The sequence below is a fragment of the Centroberyx affinis genome, unplaced genomic scaffold, assembly GCF_046629955.1.
Source record: "Centroberyx affinis isolate AG114_WGS23_722 - 3 ecotype Tasmania unplaced genomic scaffold, CSIRO-AGI_Caff_v1 ptg002687l_1, whole genome shotgun sequence".
Classification (NCBI taxonomy): Eukaryota; Metazoa; Chordata; class Actinopteri; order Beryciformes; family Berycidae; genus Centroberyx; species Centroberyx affinis.
In genome coordinates, this window is record NW_027280869.1 from 268,365 (window position 1) to 284,202 (window position 15,838).

Below are 15,838 nucleotides of genomic sequence, written 5' to 3' on the forward strand. Positions count from 1 at the left end.
CTTGCAGACAGCTGTTTCGAACCAGATCATCAAGCTAACTCTGAGCCCCGTCCCGGAGGCTCGGCGAGCCAGATGCCGTTGATATCCCAACAAAAGGTGCACAATGTTGATTATTTACCCAGGAGTTTGTGACACCCAGTTCTGTCATAAGGTGTGTGCTTGGTATTTTTCGGCAGGCATGGCCAAGACTAACAGTAGGCCAACGCACGCCCAGTCCAACGCAGTGGAGTGATTTCCTGCGGGGAGGTGCAACGACGCCCAAATTCATGAGAAGTCCATGATTTACCAACAAGGAACCTGCAGATCGGCTTCGACGGCGTGTTGACCGCGCGTCTAGATAGGAGCTTTTTGTTATGACTTGGGCGATAAGCGTTCGTACGATAGGGAGGATGTGATGATAACGAGTGTTTACAGCTGTCTGGTGTCTAGGTGGCCGTCACAGACAACACTGGAAGCTAAGTGGCATGGTGTGGTGTAGTTAGGACCCCGAAAAACAAAGGTTTATTTAGTTTGTCTGACAGCTGGATGGTCCTCAGCTGGAGGTATTACATTGGAATCACTGGAAAAAAAACAAACAGGCCAATGCAATTAAGATGGTAGCTTGACAATTTGTACTTTCTCCTGTGCTCTCGTTCTAATTTGAGCCGGCATCAGTTTTCAAACCTTTATTTATCCAGGGAAGGTTTTGCTGAGCATGCTTGCTGTTTTTCGGCAACGCCCCGCTTCATATTCACACATGGGAGCTGTAGTCATCAGTTTTATGGATAAAAAAAGGTATTACCGTATCCTTGTGATACAGCTCAATGCTATCTCACCTTTGGGTGGTTTGAAACTTTAATGTGTAATCATAGCTTAATACCATGAGGCTGAATACCTCGCTAAAATCCTAATGTATTCTTGCACGGTTTTTCAGCATGGCAACAAAAAAACAGGCAGTGTGTGAAAGAATCCACAGGACACAACAAGAGGCAAGAAAAAAAGAGAGAGGTTTGTCATCTTTTCAAAAAGTCACAATATCATTTAATATAAAACACCTTTAAATTGAACATATGAGGAATCCATGAGCAGGAATTCCACCAATCGACTACCACTTGCAAACTGCGATCGGGGCAGAGATCCGCCTCGACGGCAGGTGACTTCAATGGTACTTCCGAGTGCACACAGAAAAGGTTTGAAACATGCATTTACTACATTGTACAAAGTCAAAAGCGAAAAAAAGGAGGTCAATTTTTTTTGCCATTTGGCAGAGAGTCAGAGTCTCTGCCGCCTCCTGAGAGCTCCAGAGGCAACGGGGGGGGACAGTCTTGATAGTTGGGCATCTATAGAGGTGTCCATTTGTTTCCTGGCACTTAGGGATAAAGTGCCCTCCTCTCTTTTAGACCGACAGCTGAAGGGAAAGCGGAAATCTTGTGTAAGGCAGGAAAATGACTCAACAGACTCAGATATTCAAGATAACAACTGTTGTAGACTGATTGCTTAATTTCGACTTTGACAAAACAGCAATCGGCAATCTCAGCAGGCCCACACGCACGGCTCCTACGCTGTGAGGTCCGCACACAGTGTGTTTTGTGGGTCTTGGCAGTAATAGATAGCTGTCTCTCTACACACATCTCCCCCACCTTGTTGCTGGTTACGATCAATGCAAGAGGAAACACAATGTCCATTCAAATTTTTTTTTCCAAAGCAAACATCATTTTCCTGTTATCTATGACAATCCCATAATGGTGCTGCGTTTTTGAACGTCAGACACTTCAACAATAGACTGAAGAAACAGGCTCCTCCCATTTGTCCATTTATACCGATGACACTGATAAACACATTTCATCCCCTGCTCCGTCCCTCCCTCTCTCGCTTTCTCTCCCTCTCTCCTCTACACACACACACACACACACACACAGTCACACCACAGATGCCACGGAGGTGACGGAGGTCACCTTATTGTCTTCTGCCCAGGGCTGTAGGTTCTGCAGAGCGTAGAGCGAGGAGTTGTGCAGGCAGAGCGGGTCCTGCTGCAGCGGCTGGCTCAACGTCTTCTGGAAAGCTTCCTGCTGGAGCTGCAGCATCAGCCGGTTCGCCTGCTGCCGCTCGGCCTCCCGCTCCTCCGCAGTCTGCCTCCTGGGTGGAAAGGGGGGGGGAGGGGGGGGGGGAGGCAAAGAGGAAAGAGCACGATTTAAGACCTTTCCTATTAAAGGTGCAGTATGCAAATGAACAGGATATACTATACATTATCAGATATCAGATTGTATGTCCGACTTGTCTGGTCTGACTATATGGCAGCCAGCATACAGTATATCCATTATATGTCCAATTCCCTTCTAAAATTAGATATCTACCATTTGAAAAAAGTGCCATCTTAAAAAAAACAATGATAGAAAGCACAATAATGCCACTATAATCAAAGCTGCAATATGCAACTTATTTGACATTAAAATAACATGAAATAAATAGGATATTTTATGAGTGACAAGTGTTAGGGCAGGAACTTGACCAACTGAAGAGGAGGAGGGCGGGACTAACACTATACTTCCTGCCTCAAAGCAAAAAGCTGCATATATAGTGTCATTTTTAATTACATTCCTATGTCTATGTTTAGGGCAACACACATGTTTTTGTTTCTATTCAACCCAGCACATGTTAACAACAACATGCATACTGTATTATGTGTCAGTGTGTGCTGATATTAACACATGCTGTGTTGAAAAAACAGTAAAATAAACGTGTTGTTGAAAATGATATGTCCTTTTTTTTAAGTTAAGAGGGGTCACAAATAAGAGAATTACAGTACATTGCTTGTGTAGTAAATCATCCAGAGAGAAGCACTCTCACTAGACAACTGTATATTTATATTTGTTTAGTTATTCGCACACAGGTAGGATTATGGTTAGAAAAAGTAGAGTTGAGGAGAAAGGTGTAGGAGAGGTAAGAGCGATGTGTAAAGTTAGATATAGGTCTATAAGCTGAGAAGTGGATATACAGTGATTCCTCAATAAGACACATACTGCTTCCATTTTGATTCAGTGTTAATGAAAAGCTGAAATGGTTGATCAAAGTTACAGTTCCTGAGTTTCAGTTTCTTTGATATTTAGGTAATTTCTCCTGACAGTTGTTTACATAGTGAATACGCATTTTTCTCCTGGATGTCTGCTTTCAGCTAATAAATGTGTAGTTTTTAAATTTGGGAGAAATGTCCCTTTATCAGCTATATCGAATATGGCACAATGAACACTTTTTCTTGTGGTTTTGATTGTTTTGTTACTAATATGACATCCCAAAATAAATGCACTGTAAGATATCATTGATTGTTGTCAAATTAGCACCAAAACACACAGCCATGCATGCTATAGGTATACATGTGCAGCCCAGGTGGAAACACACCTCTAAAATACTCTTTCATGCACACCATCCTCCATCCATTAGCCACACATTATTGTTAACAGCATTATCATAATCTGATTCCCTGGCTGTTGATTTGATCATGCTCTTGTTACTAGCGTAGCCGTCACGCAAAGACATCCCTCATGCTCATCCTATCAGGTGCACACTGTAGGGAAATGGCATAAATCGCAGCAAAACTAGGAAATCAGAAAAGCAGGTTAGCCAATTCCCTGGTTATTCATGACACGCCATTTAGTCTTGGCTTTGGTTTGGCTGCTCATTTAGTTTGGTGGCGTTTATTTTGAGCAAATTCATTTTCACTCCATCTTTATCTGGGGGCGGAAATGTGTTTTGTTTTGCCTCACACTCATCTCAGTAGGCAGCATAGGTTTCACTGCTACAGTCTGTCTACATTTGGACTGCAAAAGGATTATAAAAAAGGATATAAAGGAAGGATCCGACTGTTGGCTTTTGATTTAACAACTGTTTTTTTTTAAAGAGAAATATTCCTTTTCATCTTTAAAAAGGGATCGTCAAGCCAAATTTCAATATTACATGCTTCCTCAAGACAAAGGGGCCTTGGCTTCCCCCTGTAAAGCCAATAAAAAGGCCATTTAAACATGATAACCCAAAGGTAATTTAGCTGTTTTTAATATGCTTTTGAAATATGTGCACTGTCCCCTTAAGTAAGGGCAGAGTATCATAATTTGATTTCCTACTCATTTACTTCAAAATGGCTGTAAACAACAGCTAGAATGAAGTGGAGAGGTGTGTTTTTTTTCGTCTATGGACTTGGCAGTCAATTCCTCTTGTGAGTGTTTCAGTATTGCTTTGGACAGCAAGTTTCTAAAAAGCCTTTTAGGAGGCTGGAGTAATTGTGCTTGGTCAAGTGAACTGGCCTCAACTGGTCGCTAGGCTAAGCAAAATAGGTGTTGTGTTGTACAAACTGAAGCTTTGAATGCTTCAGCTGCAGTCCGTTTTACTGGTATTTAAAGTAAAACATCAGTGAGCGTTTCCTATCCACAAGCAAAATCCAGACACATTGACTGTTGTCGATTTATGGCACTATCACAGGTAGTGAAGAAAAATGGAAGGAGTGGCTTGTATGAGTGCACACCCTGCCTCATAAAGACTAAAATCCTCTGAAAAATCCACCAAGGCCTCTTAGTTTGCTTAAACAAATTGTGTAGGGAGGATAAATATAGCATGTGAAAGCAAGAGGAAGGGAGAGTTTATCTTTTATACGGCTTCTTTCGCATTATTATTCTCTACTTTCACGCCAACAAAGCAGGCTGAACCGAACTGAATCAAAACTCGTGGAGAGAAACGCTCCGCTGGAACCCTACCGCCATTTTGTCCGTCTGTTCTGGAACCAGGTCTTGACTTGTGCGTCCGTCATCTTCAGGGCCTTGGCCAAGGTGGCGCGCTCGGCCGACGCCAGGTACTTCTGCCGGTGGAAGCGCTTCTCCAGCTCGCAGATCTGCACCCGGCTGAAAGAGGTGCGAGGCTTTTTCCTCTTGGGCGGCGTCCGGTTCTGGTACGGGTGGCCGATGCGGCGGGTCACGGAGAAGGGCGAGAGAGCGGCTGGAATGGAAAGGAAGGGAAAGAGAAAGAGGATTTATTTGACTTTGTTTGATAATTCAAGGAAAGTAATGTGTGTAATAGATAGAGCAGAGACCATATCATGCACTTTATTCTTAAAAAGCTGACAGGGGTCGGGGTTAGTAGCGTTAGGGTTAAGGTTGGGGTTAGCATTAGGGTCAGGGGAGTTTATGTACATTTCAAAGGTTAATGTTAGTGTTTGGATTAGAGGACGTTAAGGATTAGTGTGGGATTAAGATTAATGATAATTAGGGTGAGTATCTCATTTCCATTTCTAAATTGGATTGATCAGATGAGTGCCTCTAAATGACAAACTTATATTTCCCTTGAGGTTTTGTTTTATATGCTCATGTTATGAGCGCAATTTTGTTTTCCAGTCCTTGGTTAGATAAAAAATACTGTCTGTTTTATCTTAACTCTAGAAAGGCCAATGAGTTTTGGAGGTCTAAGAGAAGGCCAACAAGCCATCAATTGAAGGGGTAAATGCAATTAGAACTGCTATTTCCTCAAATCTAACAACACTGACCCACTACATAAAGTGGGTTTAGGAAAAGTTATGGAGGAACATTTTGAAAGCTGCAATATTTCAATTCTAAAATTCAAAGTATAGCCCTCAATTGACGGCGGCTTGGCCTTTCTAGTGTTAAATCATTACACAGTGAGAATTAGAGCACAATTACAAACCAAGATTGTAATTTCTCTGTAACAAAAATGCACATTTTCACAGGCAAGCTTTGGATGTTGACATCGTCGGTCATCCAAACTATCTTTGCTGGGCACAAGTCAAGAGGGATGCATTTAAAAATCAGATGTGGGGGGTGTGAGGGGGGGGGGATGGGTGACTCACCTGGGCAAGCACCCTTTGGGAAAGGATATTCTGCTAGAAGGCCATTGCCGTCTCGCAGGTGAGCGAGCTCAGGGTAATAGCATTTTGCTAATGTCTCCACAGTGCTCCAGACAGGGACCCTGCCGATGTCTCCCTTGGGGAGAGGACAGAGGCCTGGCAGGGACCCGGTGGCCCCCGGCCCCCCTGGGGCCTCTCCCGCTCGGCTCTCCTCTGCCTGCTCCCCTAAAGGAAAGGGAGACACAGTAAGGTCCCGCATCTGGAGCACAGCAGCCGGGTGGCACCAATGCACAGTAGCTAATCAGATGAAGGATGCTTGAATGCTGCAGAGACTCTATTGTAATGTTATTTACTGCTATTCTGTTAGGTAATCATCTGAAGAGGTTTGTTCCAAAATGAGAGATCTGCCTTTTGAAAAAAGTGACAACAGTCAGAGTCAGACCAATATACTGGCTGGCCATATATCAGGCTGATATCGGTCTTTTAATATCGGATATCAGTCACAATCATATCCACTGCCAATATGATGGAGGTGAGGATATGATTTTTTTTTTTACATCCCATGATGGTCTAAATGCTGTTTCAGAGGCTTTTCTACCCTGCTGAAATAAACTTTGACACACTGAATATATATAGGCCTATGTATATATATATATATATATATATATATATATTATTCTTTTTTTAATTTCTTTTGTCATGAAAATGGTCACATTTAAGATATCAAATACTGGCACAAAATATCTACTAGTGGAATCTTCGACTCACAATATCCATATCTGCCTACAATATTCTATATCAGTCAAACTGAACAACTACAAAATGATTGATAATGCAAAATGAAGACAAATGGTGTTACATTTTAAAGGATAGTGGACAACTCAAGTCTTTGCTTAATGCTCTTATATTATAGAGATATTTAATAATCCATATCAGTCAAACCGAACAACTACAAAATGATTGATAATGATTGGCAATGCAAAATTAAGGTAAATTATATATTTTAAAGGATAGTGGACAGCTCAAGTCTTTGCTTACTCCTCTATATTGTAGAGATATTGAATTAGGTCATGATTGTTTTTTCAAAATGGATATACAGTGTTTTGTAAATGAACTCTTTTGTTTTTGTAGCTTCTAGACTGTAGCTACTCAAATATGTAAATTGCACATTGTCACCGCAGTTAGCCCACATTATGTGTTTCTTATAGCTGTGCCTCAGTGCCTGACTTCAGTAGTTCACTTTCACATATCACTGCATCTGGGTATTAATAACAACTTATCTTCTGCATCATAAAATATCTATGAATCCTGTCTATTTTGTCAGCCATGGGTAAACAGAAGATCAATAAATGTAACGAGATCGTTTCTGGCCATAGATCCACTCCCCAAGACACATTCTCATTTTGACCCAGAATGGAAATTTCCAACAACAGAAAAACAGTTTTTTTTATCTCTCTCGGTTCCTCCCCAGCAAGCTGTTCTGCCTGCTGTCTTACAGGGTGTTTATTTGTTTTTGTTTTGTCGGAAAGCTCACCAGGAGCCAAAATGAATATGAAAACATCTGCATATAGGTGTCCCCCGAGGGCCACACACACACGCCGCCGCGCTCAGACTTTCTGCAACCTGAAAATTCATTTGCCACGCAGACGATGACAATTTGGATGGAAAATGGAACATGAAGCTATTACGCGCTCGACAGTCATTTCCAGGGACCCGCCGACGTCCCCTGACAGTGCTGAACACGAGTGGCAAATTGAGGCGTACGCAGAGCAAATCATTTCTAAAGTAAAGATTAACTGCTGCTCTGTGCAATTACAGCAGGTCACATAAAGTTAACATTACCTGAGTACAAATTAGCAACACAGATTTAGTGTCTAAAATGAGAAATCACTATTATGTTCCTATGATATTCCTATAGGGAGTTAGTGTGTCTGTTACAGGCTACTCGATAGTGGGTTTATTATGGACAATATGGTAGGCTACTGTATTTCTTTTAAACTCCTATGCTTATCATTATAATATTCCTATAATATTCCTGTAGGGACTTATAGTGTGTCAGGTTATAGTGACTTTATCATACTTTATGGTATTTTTTTGTTATCTCCTGTGGTATCCCTATAATATTCCTATAATATTACTATAGGGACTTAGAGTATGTCTGTGATAATTAATAGTGAGTTTATAGTGACCTTACTTTATTATGTGTTTTTATTTCCAATGGTATCCTTATAATATTCCTATATGGACTTATAGTGTGTCTGTTGCATTTAATCATGAGTTTATAGTGACTTTATTCCTCTAATATTCCTCTAATATTCCTATAAGGTCCTATTGTGCGCCTGTATAGTGACTTTATCATACTTTATGGTATTTTTTTCATCTCCTCTGATATCCCTATTATATCCCTACACTTACTTACAGTTTTGCTATGATATTTCTATCCATCTAAAATTGCCATTGGAAAACTATAGTTCTGTTTCGTAGGGGAACTCATGGCGTCTCTTTGCCCAAAACTATGTGTCCGAGTCACATGCTGAGATCAAGCAGGTCTGCTGTTGCTCCCAGCAGCAGGCCTGGCTAACAGATAATACTGCATTAGATGGCTATTTCAGGCCATCTGCGGGCTAACTAATGGACCAGGCACATACAAGCACGTTCAGAGGCAACCCAAGTGGAGCAACAACAAGGACACTTTGAACCTGGCAACTGCAGCACAGCTTGGCCATACAGTGTGCAAAATGCTGATAAATATAAAATACAGTCTACTGATACTCTGTCAGTCACATTTAACGCTTTGGCTGAAGGTATTGGCCCCAAGACCATCCAGGAATCAGATGTGTCTTCAGATTTATGCATTACTATTATTATTATTACGACCCTGAACTATATATAGAGTACTGTAATGCTGGAGCTTATGTAAAAATGTCCATATAATCTGGTGGATTTTAAACCAACAGCCAAACTGCAGGACTTTCCCTGCTGCGTCGCTTCCATCAAAACTGCATGTTGCATGCATAAAATCACCATAACATTGCTATAAAATTCCTATAGGGACTTACAGTGTGTCTGTGGCACTCCACGGTGAGTTTAAGCGACCTTATTGTACTTTATAGTATTCTCTATCTCCTATGGTCCCACTATCATGTTTCTATAATATTCCTATAGGGACCTAGAGTGTGTCTGTGGTACTCAATAGTATGTAATGACCTTATTTTACTGCATTGTGCACGGTGTATATTCCTATAATATTATAGTGATACCATAGGAGGTAGAAAAAATACCATAAAGTACAATAAGGTCACTATAAACACACTATTGATTACCATAGACACACTTTAAATTCCTATAGGAATATTATAGTGACCTCATGGTATATTTAATCTCCTATGATATCACTATAATATTCCTATAATATTGCTATAGGGACTAATAAGAGTAATGTCCTAAATACTGACTGCCAATAAATATATATAGATTAAAATAGTTTTCTGTGATATAAAAAAACAGAAGTGAAGATGTTAATTATTTCCATGATGAGAAGAATAATTGGCTATTTGTCGAACAACATTATCCTGAACAGCATGGAAAACAGTTAAAGGCTGTAATGCAGCAGCAGTGGAAAGACATTATTGTGTTCTACAAACTGAGCCACATCGGGCCACATATTACATTTCAAAAGGGGGAAAATCTTGTTTCCTGGAGAGAAAAAAAAAAAAAAAAAAAAAAAAACATTGCAAACTATCATCCAAGCTGACCTTGTTTTTTCTTCCTTTTTTTTTTTTTTACCTCCGTGAAATGACAAGGAAATGGGCGAGAATACTAAATCTGCTGCCTTGGTAATACAATTTAGCATAAGCATATCAAAAAATAAAATGCTACCGTGGAGAATATGTTTCCCATAATAAAACCACTTATACTTAATAACACTTCACGGTGACAGCGCCTCCCTTCCCCACTGCGGATATTACCTTTGTAGCAATCTAATAAATATATCCGTGAAGGTTTCTAAAGGGGATATTGAAATATAACATGAACATATATTGCTATTTATTACACTATACGGGACAAAGCAGGGAGACTGTCTTCTGTCACACCGAGGATCAGGAAGCAGAGACACATCGGCGGATCTGACGCTGAAATAAAACGCTGCTTCTCTGCACTGCTGCCATTAAGACCGAGGAGGAGATTTACTGGCGCAGAACATGTTTGATTATGTTTTATTATTGGTGTTATGTGGCCAATAAGGGCGCACATGCTGTAATATGGGCCCGGCTATCCTCTACTCGCACTCTCTTCTATTAGTGATATTATCATTAGGCCTATTATTATTTTTTACTACAACTATAACCACTACTGCTGCTGCTATTATAGCCTACTACTAAATTTAAAATTTATAATGTGTGTTGTAATGGCTTAATAATTGTCTAGTATGCTATTCTATATTTACTTGTATACACTTGAAATTTGTAACATTTTATTTAAAAAGTGCTATTAAAATAAAGTTTTTATTATCACTATTATCATTATTATTATCATTATTATTATTATTACTACTATTATTATTGTTATTATTATTATTACTGCCTAGTTTTTACGCCACAAAATCGTTGACGGGCAGCGAGCAGGTTTTAAAAAAAATACTGAAACAGCCTATATCTGAGGAAAATCTCATAAATACTGAATTTAGGAAAACTCAAAGCATTTAGGCGTATAAAGCTTTAGTCTAGGCCGGACTGAGCCGTCACAGGCCAGTCCACCACAGAGAGATAAACCTGCTGGTGCAAAGCTCCACTTCCAAACTGCCAAGAAGTCAATTAAGCCCCAAAAAATAACATGAAGTGTTTCCTTTCCCCCAGATACAGCAGAGCTCTGCTGGGAATATCCGATCTCAAGATGGGCCAGTCCGAGCTGGGACACTCGTGGCCAAATTTGGCGATGAGATGGAAAATATTAAAATTAAAATTATAATTATAATAAATAGACAAATAAATAAATCGAATTCGTTGCAAATAGGGTAAGAAAAGTCCAGCTTAAATAAAAAAAAGAGTGTAAGCTATGACTTCCAGCTGGTGATCATCATAAGACACCAAACCCACATAAACAAAAAACAATTATATTTTTAGAAAATTATTAATGTAGGCTATGCCCCTGTTCCCATTAAAAACCTTTATATAGCTCACATCAGTCTGATGCAAATGTAGGCTGTAACATGAGTTTATGCCATAAAGATATACTGTAGGCTATATGTCAGCCTAAAACATGGCGAGTAAACTCTATTCTGCAAAAAAAAAAAAGGTTTGGTTTGCCCTCCACTGCATCCATGGAAAAGCTCTACATGGCTTCCAGAAAGAAAACTGTTGAATTTTAGAAATATCGACCTATACTGTAGATACATTTTGCACATTCCTAAAGCTTAGTGTCATTTTTAGCTTTAGTCTCAAGCATGGAGGCATTTTTTTCAAATTGGAAAAAGGAGGAGGAGGAGAGAAGAAAATCGAAAAATACTGAAAGAAACTAAAAGATTTCAAATGGTAGGTTACCCATTGTGATAGATGATAGTCCATTTGATTTACGGCCCTTTATAGGAAACAGACCGGGCTAAATATGGAGTGTGTGTGAGTGTGTGTGTGTGTGCGCGCGTGCTGCTGGGCTTGCCTGATCAATACAGTGGAAAGATATAGGCTGCGAAATAATTACAGCGACACAAAGCTGAGAGAAATTAAACGAGAGGCCCTTGGTGACTATGAGTAAAATTGATAAGCCTATTTACACTGTATCTTTTTGCAGTTGACATATCGTCCCCCAGTATTTAATAATTAATGCGCTAGAAAGAACGGAATAGTGAATATTTAATGTGGGGGGGAGAAGTGGGGGAGGTGGAGGGGGGTGGGGGGGGCAAATCCATGATGTTCTTCATTTTCATCTTCATAACGATGAGGTCATGCGGAAAGACCCGTGAACCCCAAAATGAGAGAAAACTACAGGGTTTATATTATACAGAGGCAATAATATGAAATCTGGCAGGATTATCATGGCTTTTACAGCAGAAATAAATATAATCCTCCGAGGTCGATCTTCATTCTCAAGTTTTCTGCTTATGGACAGAGTGGAATCATTTTTATTTTATGGATTTATTTTATGGATTTACTTTAAGTGAAGCAGCAAACCCCTAAATCCAGACCCTAACTACAGTAGACGAGACACTGAAAAACACAAAATCTGCAACACATACAGACGAGACCCAGGATTAAAAAAAAACCTGTCGATGGATTGGTCTTATTTTTGTCTTAGAATACAGCAACATATGAACAATTTATGTGCATGCGTAATCTTATAAATGGTGGATGTGTATGTGTGTGTGTGCGTGGCCAATATAAAGCTTCCTCATTTCTCCTGACACCTTTGGTAGGCCTGCAGTTAGGTCAGGATTATGTAACGCAGAATACAGGCTACAGGCCAACAGTGGCAAGAATGGATAAGAGGAAGCCTGCTAGTCTAATTTCGATGCCTCGGGGTTTTGTTTTTGTTTTTGTTTTTTTTAGAAGAAGAAACTAGTTTTGTATTTATATTTTCTTCTTTTTAGACCAGAACACCGTCTTATTCTAGTCATATATCCTACTGCGTCATGGCATTCCCTAACTGCAGCAGCGCAATGAAAAAGCAGCAAACAAGTGCTGGTTTTGCTTTTCTTCCATAATATAACCACACAGAGAAAGAAAACGACATGTTTTTTTTTTTTATATATAATTATCTGATTTACAGAATGTGAACTATATGAAGACTCAAAGTCTCCAGTCTGGGCTTCATGAGTCCAGTGAAAGTCAATCAGATGAATGTGAGCTGTATAATATTTGGCTATTGGCCCACTGTGTGTGTTATGATGGGAGTTATGCAGGTTATGTGTGTAAAGCTCTTTTGACTGCTATACATTATTCAGGCATGTAAATTTTTTTTTTTTTAAATCTAAAATTATTATTTTTACTACAACTTTTATTATTATTATTATTATTATTATTACAATTGATATTATTATTATTAGTAGTAGTAGGCTAGTATTATAGTTGCTGTTGATGTTATTGTTATTATTATCCAGTAGTGGTGAAATAAATTAATAATAATACAACAACAACAATAATAATAATCATAATAATAATATAATCAGAATAAACATAATGATAGGTCTAATAATAATAGCTGGTGTTGCCCTTGTTATTTTTTTATTATCTGCTATTGTTTAATAACTTTTTCCCTGCCGTAGTCTATTTTTGTAAGCGTCCAGTTTCTTCCTGTTTTCTCAATTGGCTTTCAGAAAAAAAAAAAAAAAAATCATTCATCCTCGTGAAAAAATGGGGAACGTCGTTATCCGTCATCCGCTGCAAATGGAGAGTGATGGTCCAATACTGATTCATCAGCATGTCCATGTCAATTTCTCCACTCGTTCATCAGGCTGCCCTTCCACGATAATAAAACTGACTTTGTGTGCATACGATTCGTTATAGATCACAACCTAAGCATGGAATCAGCTCCACTTTATCGAGCTATTATTTTACACTTTATCGCCCCAGTGCCGCCAGTGCCAGTTTTTAACCACAAATGCCAGTTTTATCCTAAAATTCACACCTCTGACAAATGTCCCTATAGGCCATGGGGGAAATAGCCAATAATATTAAGTCGCCTGTGCCATCTAGGAGTGGATTTAAGTCTTTGGACTAATTTATGAAGGTCTAAAATGCAGGTGTAGGTGCATGGGAAACGAGCCAACAGCTTATATGCATCTACTGTAATGGGAAAGACAGATTCCAGGTGTGTTTTCACATCTAAACAGGCAGCATCACATAGCAGGAAACTCTTTTACCTGTTAATCTGTCCTTGGCAAACCTCCTACTGCTCTCCATCCAGGGGAAGGTGAAGTTTGCCGCATTCCCCATCCCCATCCCGGGCACCGCGGTCACCGACGGGATGCCAGGACCGATGCCCGGCGGATGCGTCGGAGGGGGCGGATGCGGCGCGGCGGCGGGCGGCGGCGGAGGCGGCATGGGTCTGTGCGCCGGTACCCGGATCACTCCTCCGGCGCTGCCCGAGTTCACGTTAACGTTCATGTTCATGTTCATGCTGACATTCATGTTCATGTTGACGTTATAGGAGCCGGCCAGACCTGCCGCCGCCGCCATGGAGCAGGCCGGGTTGTAGACACTGTTGTACCCGTTGCTGTAGACGTTGGAGGCCAGCGCGTAATCCGGGTCGCCGGTCCGGTTCGGCAGCATGCAGCCGCTGGACTGGTCCGAGCTGTTCAGGATCTGATCGATCCCGAAGCTGATGGGTTCATGCTGCTGCTGGTGCGTCTGGTTCACCTCCTCGATCCCGGTGTGCTCCATGGTTTGTCGGTGCGGTTGTGGCTGTTATTTTATCACTGCTCGGATAATTTTTCATATATTAATTCAGGCCTTTGGGAAAGGAAATGTTTATATGCTGCAATACAGAGCTGTTGTTGTTTTCGAGCATCGACACGGGCCTATTCTACTCCCAGGAAACCAACGTGTCCAACGCTATCCAAAATCTTGCCATTATTTTTGTCCAACAGTGGGATCGGGTGTTTCCTAAATGAAATGCCTATCCGTCGGGCTAAGGAAAAACGTATCCATCGTTAAAAGCGCGTTCTTTTCCCAATGAATTTGACACAAGGCAGCGTAACAAGAAAAACCAAGATGCTTATCCTTATTACTTACAGACAAAAATCCGTGATTTTTCGGGCAGGGAGTTCTCTGGAGAGGCTTGATGCGCTTTGTTCGCCTACTCTTGCAGAGACGATCCATACGCAGAGGGCATGGTAGGAGAGCCGAGCTCGTCGTGTCACAAGAAACAAAACAAAACCAAAAAAAGACACAAAATGAAGTGTTAACCTTGCAAAACGTGGATATTAATTGGAGGTGAGAGCGAAAGATAGCTCTGTTGTGTTGAATGGTGAAGTGCGTTTCAGCAGGTGAGACAGCCCTCTGCGTAAAAGCTGCCATTCGGTCATCCGCCCCCCCCCACCCCCCGCGTCCCACCTCCCTCCTCCCCCGGTAGGACAGTTGTTTTGCTCCCATCTCTTAAAGAAGCCGCAGCTCCCTGTTTTTCTGCAGCTCTTCTAGTATTAAACATGAGGGTTTTCACCATATTATTGGTGCTGCACAGGCCCGGGACAGGGGTTTCCAAACGGTTTCATGTCAGTATCCCTCCATGCAAAAACATGTCCATCTTAACAAGTTCTTCACTCTCATGTTCGGTTTTAAATTCGTATTTTCTTGCATCAAGTTAAAAAAATTCTGATAAAGGGGGGGTGAAATAATTTCAGTTGGTTCCAGTTTTTTCAGTTAGAAATAAGTGTCAATACACTGAAATGAGTGAGAGAGATCACTCTATATCAGGAAGATGGCACTTGAATCAAGCAAATTCGGTTTGCAAACAAATAGAATTATTTCACCCATTTCTAATATTTTGTATTTCACTTGTTTCAATAAAAATAACATATTAAGACTCAATGCTTGATTAAATGGTTTGTTAAAATGTGTGTTTTTGCAGTGTAGGAACCCCCATGTGTCTGAGACTCTGGAATGTTTCTGTTGTTGGATATGATCTGGCACAGAAATGCAGCTATTTTTTCTTCAGTTGTTCCGATAAGGTGGTAGAAAGTAGAAAAGTCCACACATGGGTTGTGAGCATGTTAGTGAGGCTTTAGGTCAAAAGTAGGTCTCAAAGTCTTCAAGGCCCCCCAGAGTAGAGAGGCCCATATATTAGGTCAGGATCCCCGTCCAGTTGATAAGGTTTTGCCTGCTGCCATCTGAAACGGTTTCTGCTGTTGGATATGATTTGGTTCAGAACTTGTTATTACAGCGAGTGGAGAACGCGTCTTCAACACAGCAAGGAAACTTGTTTTTAAGCTGAAGTGCCTTCGTGTTTTTCTTTTTACAGTGTGTAGTTCCCATTTTCTCACTGCCTTATCCTCCAGTGAAACAACGGTGAAATTAAACTAACCCT

General features: G+C 40.5%; 1 protein-coding gene across 3 annotated transcripts; it reads right to left on the reverse strand.

Annotated features, from left to right (window-relative positions):
- Positions 1-1,000: 1,000 nt before the first annotated feature.
- tlx2 (T cell leukemia homeobox 2) lies at positions 1,001-14,789 on the reverse strand. Of its 3 annotated transcripts, XM_071535298.1 has the most exons (5): positions 13,677-14,789; positions 5,825-6,046; positions 4,722-4,959; positions 1,935-2,115; positions 1,001-1,387 (listed from the first exon to the last, which is right to left on the reverse strand). In XM_071535298.1, the coding sequence occupies exons 1-5, from the start codon at positions 14,194-14,196 to the stop codon at positions 1,376-1,378; spliced, it is 1,173 nt and encodes a 390-aa protein (XP_071391399.1). In that variant the 5' UTR covers positions 14,197-14,789; the 3' UTR covers positions 1,001-1,375. The 3 variants fall into 3 exon arrangements, with proteins under 3 accessions (XP_071391399.1, XP_071391398.1, XP_071391400.1); XM_071535297.1 differs by lacking the exon at positions 1,001-1,387 and having other exon boundaries at positions 1,396-2,115; XM_071535299.1 differs by lacking the exons at positions 1,001-1,387; positions 5,825-6,046 and having other exon boundaries at positions 1,396-2,115.
- Between the last annotated feature and the right edge of the window lie 1,049 nt (positions 14,790-15,838).